The sequence below is a fragment of the Lepus europaeus genome, chromosome 4, assembly GCF_033115175.1.
Source record: "Lepus europaeus isolate LE1 chromosome 4, mLepTim1.pri, whole genome shotgun sequence".
NCBI lineage: Eukaryota > Metazoa > Chordata > Mammalia > Lagomorpha > Leporidae > Lepus > Lepus europaeus.
Window position 1 is genome coordinate 8,258,681 of NC_084830.1, and position 15,332 is coordinate 8,274,012.

The following is a 15,332-nucleotide window of genomic DNA, read 5'->3' on the forward strand; positions in this document are numbered from 1 at the left end:
CTCATCCCCTTCCCAGGGATGCACAGCCTGAAGGCAGGGCCTGGCCTGGCCCTTCTGTGGGTCCCAGTGTCCAGCACCAGCGAGACCCCCAGAGCCCTTCCCTGTCACTTATTGGGTGAGTAGGTGAGGTTGGGAGGTTAGAGGCACCTCCCTTCTCCATCCTCTTTATTGCATTTCTTGAATGTGTTAGGTGCAGTGGGAGGCTGAATCCTGTCTGGCCTCTTAGAGCACGCGTGTCCTATGGAGGAAGGGAGATGAGAAACAAGAGCCGGGTCCCTGGAGCTTCCTCCCCAGCAAGGAGCGTTGCGGGAGGCACTTTGATCAGAGTGAGAGTGGTGGGCCGCACTCTTTAGGAACTCATTCTTCACTGCTTCCCACCCCTGCGCTTTCACTGGGCTCTAGAAAAACTGACCTTCCAAGAGAGCTTGTAGTTTACTTCTTTATTATGCTTTCAGGGGGACAGATGGGAAGGCAGGCCTGAGGAGGACTTGGCCATGGGTTCCGGCAGCATCTGGCTGTTGGAGAGGGCTTTGGTTTGGAGTGAGAATTCCCACACGGGACCTGAGAGCAGGTGTGTCCTGGGCCAGTGTCGGGGATGTGGGCTGAGAGCCAGGCGTGCCCGGGGAGGGTCCTCAGAGCTCTCGGGGCTCTGTCCTCTCCCAAAGGACCAGTGATGCTGGCCGTGGGCTCCTTCCTGACGAAATTCCAGTCACCCGTGGAGGCCACCAACCAGGTCCTGTCTAGTGACACGTTGTTTCTGAGGCATGTTCAGTTGTATTGGCATCATTTCTCAGGTTTCGTTGTTGATTTCTGGTTTATTATTGTGGTCATGGTGTGATTTCGGTTTTATTGACTTCGTTGAGATTTGTTTTGTGGCATAGAAAATGTTCCAGGTGCTGATGAAAAGAATGTGTGTTTTGCAGCTGTTTGGTGGGATGCTCTGTAAATGTCTGTTAGAGCCATTTAGTCTGTAGTCCAACTTAACTCTGATGCCCTTTTTTGAATTTTTGCCTGGATTTTCTGTCCGTTGATGAAAGTGGGTTGGTCAGGTCTCTGTTGTTACACTGGGGCTTTTCTCTCCTATGTTATAATAAATTTTAAAATAAAATTGTGTGTTCCTCATTAGATGAGTATACATTTACAGTTGTTAAATCTTGTTGAATTGATCCGTGGATCATTGCATGGTGACTTTCTCTGTCTCTTGTTCTAGCTTTTGTCTCGAGGTCTGTTTTATCTGACACCAGTACGGCTGTGCCTGCTCATTTCTGCTTTCTCTTTTCTGTGTGTCTGCAGAGGTAGAGTGAGTTTCTTGTAGGCACTAGAATGCGGGGCCTTCTCTCTAATCCTTTTAGCCGGTATGAATCACTTAATTGAGGCGTTTAGTCCCGTTTACAGTCAAGTTTATGACTGATCAGCATGGACTCAGCCTTGTCATTTAGAGGATTTCTTAGTTTACTTTGCTCCTTATTTTAGGAGTGAGTTTCGCACCTCCACATGTCTTCATGGTGGTAGTTAAATTTCTCTGCCTCTGAGTGGACGACCCCCTTCAGTCTCTTCAGTAAGGCTCGTCTGGTGGTGCGGAGGTCCCTCAGTTTTTGCTGGTCTGTATTTCTTCTTGATGAAGCATAGCTTGGCCAGGTGTGGTATTCCTGGCTGGAATTCTGTTTTTCTTCCAGACCTTGGAGTCTGTCATTCCATTCAGTCCTCACGGCCTGTGGAGTTTCTGCAGGGAGCAATGTGCTGTTGGTCCAACGGGGCCACCTTACCTGGCCCGGGTGCCTTGCTCCTGCAGTCGGTAGATGTCTCAGGCTGTGTTGGACGCTCATGTGTTGCAGTGAGACTCTTCTCTGGTTGTGTTATTTGGAGTCCTGAGGGCCTCCAGATATTTCTGAAATTTGGGAAATTTTCAGCTGTAATTTCAGTGAGGTCATCTATGCGTTGCCTCCTCCCTCTGTCCTCAAGGATGCCCACAATTTGTTCTCCTAGTGATGTCCCAGAGGTGTCAGAGGCTGTCTTCATTTCTTTGTTTGTTTGTTTGTTTTGGTCTGGCTGGGAAATTTGGAAAGACTTCCGTGTCTTCAATTCAGATATCACTTTTGCTTGCTCTGGTCTGTGGCTGGGGCATTCAGCTGTATTTTTTTTTTTCTATTTGGCTTATTGAGTTCATTTCCAGGATTTCTGTTTGGTGCTTTTTTCAAGATCCTTATCTCTCTGCTGAGTTTCTCATTCCCATCATGCATTGTTTTCCGATTCCATTCAGCGGCGTGTATTCTCCTGTATCCTTACCACCGTCCTTTTGAATTCCGTGTCAGTCGTTTCCCCGGCCTGCCTGCCTTTGGCATCTGTCACCAGAAGCACTGTTGGGCTGCCCTGGCTGTCCTGTCCCCTGGCTTTTTCACGCTCCCGGGTCCCTGCATTGATGTTCGCGCATCTGGCGGATTAGTCGTTTCTGTGACTTTTAATGAGCGCTTTCATGGTCAGAGGCTTTTTCCTGAAGCTCTGCCTTCAGATGTTGGCTTGCAGGCTGGTCTGGCTTTAGTTCCAGTTGGAAGCAGTCGGATAGCCTCCCTATACCTTCTTCCACAGCAGTTGGTGACAACAACAGTGGTGGCATGACCCAGCAGGGGTGTATGGGGACTGTTAGTGGAGGGCTGGGTGGGGTCTGGGGTCAAAGGTGTGCTGGCCTGCAGTCATCATGATGGGGTTGTGGGAGAGCTGGCCCATGGTCTGGGAGAGTTTGCTTGGGTACCCTTGGCAAGGACGTGGTCAGGATTCAGATAGCATTGACCCACGCCTGGCAGGGCAGGTTGAGTCCCTGGTGTCTAGGCAGTGTCTCCATACCCGTCTACCCTTCCTTCTCCTAAGCCTGTGATTACTCTTTCGATGTTATGAGAGGCTGGGGATGATGCAGCATCCACCTGTTCTGCCAGGGTCCAGGTCTCCACCTGGTGCTAGAGCAGTTCTAGATTCTGTGTCTGGGAGTCCAGCCTGTGGCGAGGGGCCATCTGGTGCTGCGTCTTACCACGGCAGTGCTGATACTGAGCTCCAAACCCGGGCTCACTCTCACCCTACCCTGCAGGGGCTGAAATCTTGCTCCACTGTCTGCAGAAGTGGGGAGAGGGGAGGTGGGGGTGGTCCGCTTGGTTCAGGAGGGTTGAGGGGCCAGTCTGCATCTAGGTTTCAGCATAGCAGGCCGGGCCCTGGTCTGGAGTCTAAGGCGTGAACTCAGTCCCCCCTCTCTCCTCGTGGCAGTGTCCTTTCAGCTGTGCTCCCTGGAGCTGGGAAAGGGGTGAGCGGCAGCTGTCTCCTTCCTGCCTTCTTCAGGGCATCTTCTCTCTCTCTCTTTTGTTGTAAGATTTTATTTATTTCTTTGAGAGGTAGAGTTACAGACAGAAAAAGGGAGAGATAAAGAGAGAGAGAGAGGTCTTCCATCCACTGGTTCACTCCTCAAATGACTGTTATAGCTGGAACTGGACTGATCCGAAGCTGGGAGCTAGGAGCTTCCTTGGGTCTCCCACGTGGGTGCAGGGGCCCAAGCACGTGGGCCATCTTCCACTGCTTTCCCAGGCCATGAGCAGACAGCTGGATCAGAAGAGGTGCAACTGGGACAGGAACCAACACCCAAATGAGATGCCAGCATCATAGGAGAGGCTCAACCTACTATGGCATAGCACCGGCCGCATCTTTTCTTATTATTAAACTAAAACCAGGCACTGTGGTCTCCTGCCTAGCTTCTGTAGCTCTTGTGACTTTGGTGAATTGCTGTTCAAACCAGTGTCTCAGTAGGGAGCCGATCTCTGGGGTGTTTCTCTGCCTCCATCTTGCTTGGCTCTCTTGGCACTGGTTTGTGGCTTCCAGACCCTCACCTGTGCACCCCCACCCCACCCCCACATGCCTGGTTCTGCAGTGTGCACCTGACACGCGATGCTCAGAGTCGATATCCAGTTTATCCCCTGCGGAGCGTGGGGGTCTCTTCCGCTGCTTCCTATGGATGCTGGCTGTCTTGGGTGTGTGCCTGTTTGTTTGCGGTTGATCTGTGCGGTTAACCTGGGTTAAGCTTTTGGTAAGATATGATTCTGAGGTCCTTCTCATGTGCATGTGTGTGTGTGTGTGTGAGAGAGAGAGAGAGAGAGAGAGAGCGCAAGCAAGAGCGAGTGAGAGAGCACTTATCTATTCCTGGCTTATCACCCACATATTGAGTTGTATCTCATGGTGAATTCTGTTATAAAGTGAAGCATCATTTTCTAGCAAGAAGCCCTGTAAGATGCTGTTTCTGCCTTTTTATAACATTCCATATCTTACGCTCAGATCTCCGTGCATGTGGGTTGTCCAACATGTAGGGTGCACAAAGCATTTCTGTAACTTAGGCAATTTGTAGACCTCTTGAAAGTTTTTATTGTAGCCACTAAAAACACCAGAAATAAGACAAAAACTGCTGTTAGGCGTGGTGCTGTCCAGCCTCACACACACAGGCCTTCCTGTTTTTGGCTGACCCTCTGCCCTGGGAGTCTCCTGTCCCTGGAGGAGTGGGCCTGGAGTTCTGCCTCTGGCTTCGGGGAGTGATGTTCAGTTCGGTGTGACTCAGCGACCTCCTCTGTTCGTTTTCCCCTTCAGCCTGGTGTGAACGTGTCCAGTGTGGATGCTGAGGGTAACTGAAGGTCCCTTCCCAGCCAGCACTGCCCTGCTCCACTCTGTCTGAACGCGATCCTGGCCCCTGGCCGACAGGGCAGGCACCGCAAAGCCCTCACCTAGGGGGTGTGGAGAAGCAGGCTGTGTGTCGGGACTGTCTGAGCCCCAGCCAGGTGTTCCCTTGCCTCATCTTGAGCGCACGCCTTCCCTGGGATCCTCACCTTATCCTTTATCTTTTCCCTCTGGACATCCCTGTCCCGCTCCGTGTGGGCCTGGCCGGAGGCCGACTTGATCCCATGGAGCACAGGAGCACAGACTGACCGGGCTGCCTGGGGCCGTCTCTGTCTGCTCTCTCCAGTTCCTCTGGCCTCTCCCTGACTCTGATTTCAGCTCCTGGATAATGACTTTCTGAACCCTGCCTGACCTGCACCCGCCCATCCACCGCCCATTCATGTCTGATGTAGCGCTCTGTGGAGTCCCTCCCTGTGCACCTGCCAGACACCGTGACGAGGGGATTCGTAAACATCTTGTTTCAGAGAGTGCGGCTGTGGTTCTAAGACAGCGAGAGCTCTCTTTCTCCCTTCCCTGTGTTCCCGCTCCTGTAAAAACCTGGAGCAATGCACAGGCCTTCGTTCTTCACCTTCACATACACGTTTCCCGCCTTCGAGCTGATGCCACCTGAAGCCACACGAAGTGAGCTGATGCCTTGTCCGGTGCCCACACTGTCACTCTGCACTGAGCACTCTCTAAACTCACTCGGTTTCTCCTCCACAACAGTGCCCAGATGCTGTGCAGCCTTTCCCCAGCTTAGACTGTCAGTGGCTCACCATTGCCTTCCGAGGGCTGCAGATGGGAGCCTGCAAGAGGTCACCCCAGAGGTATCACTGGGCTCCCCCACTGTTATAAGAAATTTAAGGTCAGAGCCTGTAAGAGTCTTCATTTGCCGTTTTTCCTTTGAATGGTCAGAAGACGTGACTGTCTCGTCACTTGGCAGAGCATCCTCAGCAAGAGCTGGGCCTCTGCTCCGTCCGTGCAATGCTGGCAGCTTCTCCCTACGCACCCAGGCTTTCTCCAGGAGCCTTGGAGTTCAGCGCCCTGGGCCTCTGCTCCATCCCTGGCAGCTTCTCCCTACGCGCCCAGGCTTTCTCCAGGAGCCTTGGAGTTCAGCGCCCTGGGCCTCTGCTCCATCCCTGGCAGCTTCTCCCTACGCACCCAGGCTTTCTCCAGGAGCCTTGGAGTTCAGCGCCCTGGGCCTCTGCTCCATCCCTGGCAGCTTCTCCCGCTATGCGCCCAGGCTTTCAGGAGCCTTGAGTTCAGCGCCCTGGGCCTCTGCTCCATCCCTGGCAGCTTCTCCCTATGCGCCCAGGCTTTCAGGAGCCTTGAGTTCAGCGCCCTGGGCCTCTGCTCCATCCCTGGCAGCTTCTCCCTACGCGCCCAGGCTTTCTCCAGGAGCCTTGGAGTTCAGCGCCCTGGGCCTCTGCTCCATCCCTGGCAGCTTCTCCCTACGCGCCCAGGCTTTCTCCAGGAGCCTTGGAGTTCAGCGCCCTGGGCCTCTGCTCCATCCCTGGCAGCTTCTCCCTACGCGCCCAGGCTTTCTCCAGGAGCCTTGGAGTTCAGCGCCCTGGGCCTCTGCTCCATCCCTGGCAGCTTCTCCCTACGCGCCCAGGCTTTCTCCAGGAGCCTTGGAGTTCAGTGCCCTGGCACTCTCCAAAGGAAGCTCCCAGATATCTCGTGGGCATGCAGGGCCCTCTGGGGCTGGCTCTGTCTTGCTCATTTTCCCAGTTTTATTTCTGCCTCACTGCTTCCCCACAGCTTGTACCCAGTGGTTTCCTCCTGGTCTTTGCTGCCCACCTTAGCCTGGGATCCTGCTGTTTTGGACCACAGCTACCTCTGCCACATCACCCCAGCCACTCTTGTACTGACTGTGTCTTTATTTTTTTTTTCCTTTTTTTTTTTTAAAAACTTTTATTTAATGAATATAAATTTCCAAAGTACAGCTTATGGGTTACAATGGCTTCCCCCCTCCCATAACTTCCCTCCCACCCGCAACCCTCCCCTTTCCCGCTCCCTTTCCCCTTCCATTCACATAAAGATTCATTTTTAATTCTCTTTATATACAGAAGATCAGTTTAGTACATATTAGGTAAAGATTACAACAGTTTGCCCACATAGCAACATAAAGTGAAAAAACTACCATTGGAGTACTAATTATAGAATTAAATAACAATGTACAGCACATTAAAGACAGAGATCCTACATAATAGTTTTTTAAAAAAATTAATTAATTTTCTATGCCATTTCCAATTTAACACCAGGTTGTTTTTTTTCATTTCCAATTCCAGATCGATTCAGTATATAATTAGTGAAGACCTCATCAGTTTGTACCCACACAGAAACACAAAGTATAAAAATACTGTTTCAGTACTAGTTATAGCATCACTTCACATTAGACAACATATTAAGGACAGATCCCACATGGGGTGTAAGTACACAGTGACTCCTGTTGCTGACTTAACAATTTGACACTCCTGTTCATGGCATCAGTAATCTCCCTAGGCTCTAGTCATGAGTTGCCATGGCTATGGAAGCCTTTAGAGTTCGCTGACTTTGATCTTATTCCGATAGGGTCATAGTCAAAGTGGAAGTTCTCTCTTCCCTTCGGAGAAAGGTACCTCCTTCTTTGATGGCCCCGTTCTTTCCACTGGGATCTCACTCACAGAGATCATTCATTTAGGTCTTTTTTTTTTTTTTTTTCCATGATATCTTGGCTTTCCATGCCTACTATACTCTCATGGGCTCTTCAGCCAGATCTGAATGCCTTGAGGGCTGATTCTGAGGCCAGAGTGTTGTTTAGGACATCTGCCATTCTATGAGTCTGCTGTGTATCCCACTTCCCATGTTGGATCTTTCTCTCCCTTTTTGATTCTATCAGTTAGTATTAGCAGACACTTGTCTTGTTTGTGTGATCCCTTTGACTCTTAGACCTATCAGAGCCATCAATTGTGAGCTGAAATTGATCACTTGGACTAGTGCGATGGCATTGGTACATGCCACCTTGATGGGATTGTGTTGGAATCCCCTGGCACATTTCTAACTCCAACATTTGCGGCAAGTCCGATTGAGCATGTTCCAAATTGTACATCTCCTCCCTCTCTTTTTCCACTCTGAAATTTAACAGGGATCAGTTTTCAGTTAAAATTTAAACACCTAAGAATAATTGTGTGTTAATTACAGAGTTCAACCACTAGTACTAGAACAACAACAACAACAACAACAAATACTAAAAAGGATAAAGTATTACATTGTACATCTAGAGTCAGGACAAGAGCTGATCAGTTCATTGTTTCTTTCTTTTTTTTTTTTTTTTACAGGCAGAGTGGACAGTGAGAGAGAGACAGAGAGAAAGGTCTTCCTTTTGCCGTTGGTTCACCCTCCAATGGCCGCCGCGGTAGGTGCGCTGTGGCCGGCGCACCGCGCCGATCCGATGGCAGGAGCCAGGTGCTTCTCCTGGTCTCCCATGGGGTGCAGGGCCCAAGCACTTGGGCCATCCTCCACTGCACTCCCGGGCCACAGCAGAGAGCTGGCCTGGAAGAGGGGCAACCGGGACAGGATCGGTGCCCTGACCGGGGCTAGAACCCGGTGTGCCGGCGCCGCAAAGCGGAGGATTAGCCTAGTGAGCCGCGGCGCCGGCTCATTGTTTCTTATAGTGTCCATTTCACTTAACAGGTTTCCCCTTTGGTGCTCAGTTGTCACCGATCAGGGAAAACAAATGATATTTTTCTCTTTGGGACTGGCTTAATTCACTCAGCATGATGTTTTCCAGATTCCTCCATCTTGTTGCAAATGACCGGGTTTCGTTGTTTCTTACTGCTGTATAGTATTCTATGGAGTACATGTCCCATAATTTCTTTATCCAGTCTACTGTTGATGGGCATTTGGGTTGGTTCCAGGTCTTAGCTATTGTGAATTGAGCTGCAATAAACATTAATGTGCAGATGGCTTTTTTATTTGCCAAATTAATTTCCTTTGGGTAAATTCCAAGGAGTGGGATGGCTGGGTTGTATGGTAGGGTTATGTTCAGGTTCCTGAGGAATCTCCAGACAGACTTCCATAGTGGCTTAACCAGTTTGCATTCCCACCAACAGTGGGTTAGTGTCCCTTTTTCCCCACATCCTCTCCAGCATCTGTTGTTGGTAGATTTCTGAATGTGAGCCATTCTCACCGGGGTGAGATGGAACCTCATTGTGGTTTTGATTTGCATTTCTCTGATTGCTAGTGATCTTGAACATTTTTTCATGTGTCTGTTGGCCATTTGGATTTCCTCTTTTGAAAAATGTCTATTGAGGTCCTTGGCCCATCTCTTAAGTGGGTTGTTTGTTTTGTTGTTGTGGAGTTTCTTGATTTCTTTGTGGATTCTGGTTATCAATCCTTTATCTGTAGTATAGTTTGCAAATATTTTTTCCCATTCTGTCGGTTGCCTCTTCACTTTCCTGACTGTTTCTTTTGAAGTACAGAAACTTCTCAATTTGATGCAATCCCAAATGTTAATTTTGGTTTTGACTGCCTGTGCTGCTGGAGTATTTTCCAAGAAGTCTTTGCCTGTACCTATATCTTGCAGGGTTTCTCCAATGCTCTCTAATAATTTGATGCTTTCGGGTCGTAGATTTAAGTCTTTAATCCATGTTGAGTGAATTTTTGTGTAAGGTGAAAGGTATGGGTCTTGCTTCAAGCTTCTGCACGTGGAAATCCAATTTTCCCAGCACCATTTATTGAATAGACTGTCCTTTTCCAGGGATTAGATTTGGATCTTTGGTCAAATATAAGTTGGCTGTAGATGTTTGGATTGATTTCTGGTGTTTCTATTCTGTTCCATTGGTCTATCCATCTGTTTCTGTACTAGTACCATGGTGTTTTGATAACAACTGCCCTGTAGTATGTCCTGAAATCAGGTATTGTGATGCCTCCGACTTTGTTTTTATTGTACAGGATTGCTTTGGCTATTCGAGGTCTTCCGTGTCTCCATATGAATTTCAGCATCATTTTTTCCAGATCTGAGAAGAAGGTCTTTGGTATCTTGATGGGTATTGCATTGAATGTATAAATTGCTTTTGGGAGAATAGACATTTTGATGATATTGATTCTTCCAATCCATGAGCATGGAAGATTTCTCCATTTTTTGGTATCCTCTTCTATTTCTTTCTTTAAGGTTTTGTAGTTTTCATCGTAGAGATCTTTAACGTCTTTGGTTAAGTTCATTCCAAGGTATTTGATTGTTTTTGTAGCTATTGTGAATGGGATTGATTTTAGAAGTTCTTCCTCAGCCGTGGCATTGCCTGTGTATACAAAGGCTGTTGATTTTTGTGCATTGATTTTATATCCTGCTACTTTGCCAAACTCTTCGATGAGATCCAGCAGTCTCTTAGTAGAGTTCTTTGGGGCCCCTAAATAAAGAATCATATCATCTGCAAAGAGGGATAGTTTGAGTTCTTCCTTCCCGATTTGTATCCCTTTAATTTCTTTTTCTTGCCTAATACCTCTGGCCAAAACTTCCAGAACTATATTGAATAGCAGTGGTGAGAGTGGGCATCCCTGTCTGGTACCAGATTTCAGTGGAAATGCTTCCAACTTTTCCCCATTCAATAGGATGTTGGCCGTGGGCTTTTCATATATTGCTTTGATTGTATTGAGGAATGTTCCTTCCATACCCAGTTTGCTTAGAGTTTTCATCATGAAAGGGTGTTGTATTTTATCAAATGCTTTCTCTGCATCTATTGAGAGAATCATATGGTTTTTCTTCTGCAGTCTGTTAATGTAGTGTATTACGTTGATTGTTTTGCGAATGTTGAACCATCCCTGCATACCGGGGATAAATCCCACTTGGTCTGGGTGGATGATCTTTCTGATGTGTTGTTGCATTCTATTGGCCAGAATTTTATTGAGTATTTTTGCATCTATGTTCATCAGGGATATTGGTCTGTAATTCTCTTTCAATGTTGCATCTTTTTCTGGCTTAGAAATTAAGGTGATGGTGGCTTCATAGAAAGAATTTGGGAGGATTCCCTCTTTTTCGATTGCTCTGAATAGTTTGAGAGAATTGGAGTTAGTTCTTCTCTAAATGTCTGGTAGAACTCAGCAGTGAATCCATCTGGCCCTGGGCTTTTCTTTGTTGGGAGGGCCTTTATTACTGTTTCAATTTCTGTCTCAGTTATGTGTCTGTTTAGGTTTTCTATGTCTTCCTGGCTCAATTTAGGTAGGTTGTATGTGTCCAAGAATCTGTCCATTTCTGATAGATTTCCCTGTTTGCTGGCATACAAGTCCTTGTAGTAATTTCTGATGATTCTTTTTATTTCTGCAGCGTCTGTTGTTACGTTTCCCTTTTCATCTCTGATCCTATTGATTTGGGTCTTTTCTCTTCTTTTTTTAGTGAGTTGGGCCAATGGGGTGTCAATTTTGTTTATTTTTTCAAAAAACCAGCTCCTCGTTTGGCTGATTTTTTTGTAATGTTTTTTTGGATCCAATCCTGTTGATTTCTTCTTTGATTTTAATTATTTCTCTTCTCCTACTGGGTTTGGGTTTGGTTTGCTGCAGATTTTCTAGATCCTTGAGATGACTTGAAAGCTCATCTATTTGGTGCCTTTCCAATTTCTTGATGTAGGCACCTATTGATATAAACTTTCCTCTTCACACTGCTTTTGTTGTATCCCATAGGTTTTGGTATGTTGTGCTGTTATCCTCATTTACTTCCAGAAAATTTTTGATTTCTCTTTTAATTTCTTCTATGACCCATTGTTCATTCAGGAGCATGTTGTTCAATCTCCACGTGTTTGCACGTGCTCTAGGGATTCCTGAGTTGCCAATTTCCAATTTCATTCCTTTGTGGTCTGAGAAGCTGCATGGTATGATTCTAATTCTTTTGAATTTGCTGAGACTTGCTTTATGGCCTAGTATGTGGTCAATCCTAGAGAAGGTTCCATGTACTGCTGAGAAGAATGTAAAGTCCTTAGATGTAGGATGAAATGTTCTGTAGATATCTGTTAGATCCATTTGGGCTATAGTGTCATTTAAATCTACTGTCTCCTTGTTGATCTTCTGTCCTGTTGATCTGTCTATCTCTGAGAGTGGAGTATTGAAGTCCCCCAGTACTATTGTATTGGAGTCTAAGTCTCCCTTTGAGTCCCTTAACAAGTCTTTTAAATAAGCTGGTGCCCTGTAATTAGGTGCATATACATTGATAATCGTTATATCTTCCTGTTGAATGGATCCCTTAATCATTATATAATGCCCCTCTTTGTCTCTCCTAACAGTTTTTGTGGTAAAGTTTATGTTGTCCGATATTAAGATAGCTACGCCCGCTCTTTTTTCATTTCTGTTGGCATGGTATATCTTTTTCCAGCCTTTCACTTTCAGCCTGTATGGATCATTGTTGGATAGATGTGTTTCTTGTAAGCAGCAGATAGATGGGTTTTGTTCCTTAACCCAATCAGCCAATCGGTGTCTTTTAACTGGACAGTTCAAGCCATTAACATTCAATGTGACTATTGAGAAGGAGTAACTTTGCCCTGCCATTTGCCAAAGATACTTTCTAATATATGGTTTGAGATTCCTGTGATCTTTTGGTGTGAGATTTCCTTCCTTTACCTTCTTTCATATTGGTGACCGTGTTTCTGTGTTTCTGTATGTAACACATCTTTAAGCATCTTTTGCAGGGCTGGACGAGTGGCGACAAATTCTTTCAATTTCTGTTTGCTGTGAAAGGTCTTTATTTCACCTTCATTCATAAATGAGAGCTTTGCAGGATATAATATTCTGGGTTGGCAGTTTTTCTCTCTTAGTACCTGGGCTATGTCTTGCCATTCTCTCCTAGCTTGTAGGGTTTCTGAAGAGAAGTCAGCTGTGAGTCTAATTGGAGATCCTCTGAGAGTAATCTGGCGTTTCTCTCTTGCACATTTTAGGATCTTTTCTTTATGTTTCACTGTGGTGAGTTTGATTACGACGTTTCGTGGTGAGGATCTCTTTTGGTCATGTTTATTAGGGGTTCTATGAGCTTCCTGTACTAGGATGTCTCTGTCCTTTTCCAAACCTGGGAAATTTTCTGCTAGTATCTCACTAAAAAGGCCTTCTAATCCTTTCTCCCTCTCCATGCCTTCAGGAACTCCTAGGACCCGAATGTTGGGTTTTTTAATAGTATCCTGTAGATTCCTGACAATATTTTTTAGATTTCTAATTTCCTCTTCTTTTCTTTGGTTTGCCTGTTTCCTTTCCTGTTCTCTGTCTTCTAATTCCGATATTCTCTCTTCTGCTTCACCCATTCTGTTTTTAAGGCTTTCTAATGTGTTTGTCATTTGATCTATTGAATTCTTCATTTCATTATGGTTTCTCGTCACTATCACTGTTTCTTGTTCTACTAGTTGTTTCATTTCATTTTGATTCCTCCTTAATATTTCATTTTCGTGAGAGAGGTTTTCTATCTTGTCCATTAAGGATTTCTGTAGTTCAAGAATTTGTTTTTGAGAGCTTCTTAATGGTCTTACCAATTTTTTGAGATCCGCTTCTTGCATTTCTTCTATCTCATCATCTTCATAATCTTGGATTGGGGTGCCTTTTTCATTTGGGGGCATTATAGTGTCTTCCTTGCTCTTGTTACCTTGGTTTCTACATTTGTTTGGCATCTTGGAGGTGTGGCCAAAGAGCTCTGTTTGGTTCTTCAGTGTTGCCTAGGCTAAAGAGTTTGTTTTTCTTATGTAAAGTGGTCTCTGCTCTTTGTCTTTCTGGGGTTTGTAAGGAGAGTGCAGAGAGGCTAGTGTCCCAGCTGGTTCCCCCCCCTTTTTTTTTTTTCTTCCAATCAGCCTGGTAAAGTTCCCCCTCCCCCCCGCGTGAGCTCAGACCATGGTCTAACCTTCGCGGCCAATGTCTCGGGTTACCTGTGCTTCCAGCGCCGGGGCTCAAATTCTGTGGGTGGGCTTCTGTAGCTGGGTTCGCTGTTTTCCCAACTCTAGTGGCCCCCGTGTCCGTGGTGCGGCTCAGTGCGGGTCGGGTCGGCGCAGCTGGGCGCTGCTAGGTGCGGCTCAGGGCGGCTCTGTGCGGCTCGGCAGGGCTCGGAGCGGCGCGGCGCGGCAGTGGGCCACCTTACTCTCCTCGTAGGTCCTCTGTGTCACATCCACTAGATCCAGAAGAGTTTCCTCTGCAGTTTTTTCCTCTGAGTCTCTTCTTAAGGGTACAGTAACTCCACCCTTGTTAAAATTTCTTTTCCCAAACTGTTGTGTGCGCCCTCACTCTTCTGCCATCTTGGCTCCGCCGGGACTAATTGTGTCTTTAGATATGAGTTCCCTCCCAGGGAGCCCTCCTGACCTCTCGAGTAGAATCTGCTGTCCCTTCTGGAATTGTCTGGAGCCCCTTCTCATCCCCTGGGCTCACAGTGGACTGTCCCAGACTGAAGGGCCCCCAGGGCCAGGTCCGGCATTCTCCTGCTCTCCGCCCACCAGGCCTGGCACACGAAGGGGTCTCCTAAGTGAGGGATTGGTTTCTTTCTTAGGCTGTAAACCTTGGAGTTTATCTTCTCTGCGGTGTTGCTGCCTAACGCTTTTGAAGTCTCTGAGACTTTGTGAGAACAAGCAGGACGCCGTGTCTGTTTTTTCCAGCAGTGTGCTCCTGTGTTCCGGGGCCCTGAGTGTAGCCTGTGGCTGGGTGCACTGACTGTGCACTGCATCGAGTGAGGGAAGAGCCAGAGGGGGCTGTGCAGTGAGACTGCGAGGGGCTTGGACCAGTGAGGGAGGGGCTTGTATCCATCTGTTTCCTCTGTCACCAGCCCAAAGCAGAGTCACACCCACCCCCTGTCCCTGACACAAAGGGTATTTTATACCTCTTGCTGCTTACTCCCTAGGTAATGAGTCAGATCTTGAGCTGGAAAAGAAGTACAAGGAAGATGATCGCGACAAGGCCCCGAAAAGACCCCGGGCACAGAAAGCAGAGAAGGTGCAGAAGATCTCAGCAAAGGAGGCTGGGCAGCCTTCCGGAGCAAAGAAGCCCATCATCAGTGTGGTCCTGACTGCGCACGAAGCTATTCCAGGTGACAGCAGGCGGGACCTGGAAGTGTCCCTGTGGGGCCGTGTCAGCCCTGGGCAGTGCGACGGCATCGTCCCTGTTCTCACTCCAGCCTGTGGCCCCAGGGGTTCATCCACTGGTGGCTCCCTACTTGGTTCCCGGTTAAGTTGGAACCATGGCAGACCCACCATAGCCAGGGCTGTTGGGGTGACTTACAGAGGAGGCAGCGAGCCCTGCTGGCCCTGCTGGTCTTTGCCCCTCCCACCACTGCTCAGCTGTCCTCCTCCGTGTGAGCCCTGCCTAACTCCTTTCATATTTTTAGTGGGTTCACCAGGTATTTTATAATGCTGGAAATTTCTGTCTCCAATTTCCTTTTGCACAAATAGCTGGTAGATAAGTTATGCTATTTTTTAAAGAAAGCCTTTAGTTGATGAATACAACTTTTATAGGTACAGCTTTTGGAATATGGTGGTTTTCCCCCCCACCCATACCCGCCTTCCCACCCCCACTCCTGTCCCACCTCCTACTCCCTCTCCCATCCCATTCTTCATTAAGATTCATTTTTAATTAACTTTGTATACAGAAGACCAACTCATATACTAAGTAGAGATTTCAGCAATTTGCACCCATACACACACATACAAAGTATAAAGTACTGTTTT

General features: G+C 47.3%; 1 protein-coding gene across 3 annotated transcripts in view; it reads left to right on the top strand.

Annotated features, from left to right (window-relative positions):
• ZFAT (zinc finger and AT-hook domain containing) overlaps positions 1–15,332 on the top strand; it is a 330,215-nt gene that overhangs the window by 199,939 nt on the left and 114,944 nt on the right. For all 3 annotated transcript variants that reach the window (XM_062187952.1, XM_062187951.1, XM_062187953.1), the window contains one exon: positions 14,510–14,695. In XM_062187952.1, coding sequence (XP_062043936.1) covers positions 14,510–14,695 — 186 coding nt within the window. The remainder of the gene's footprint in view (positions 1–14,509; positions 14,696–15,332) is intronic.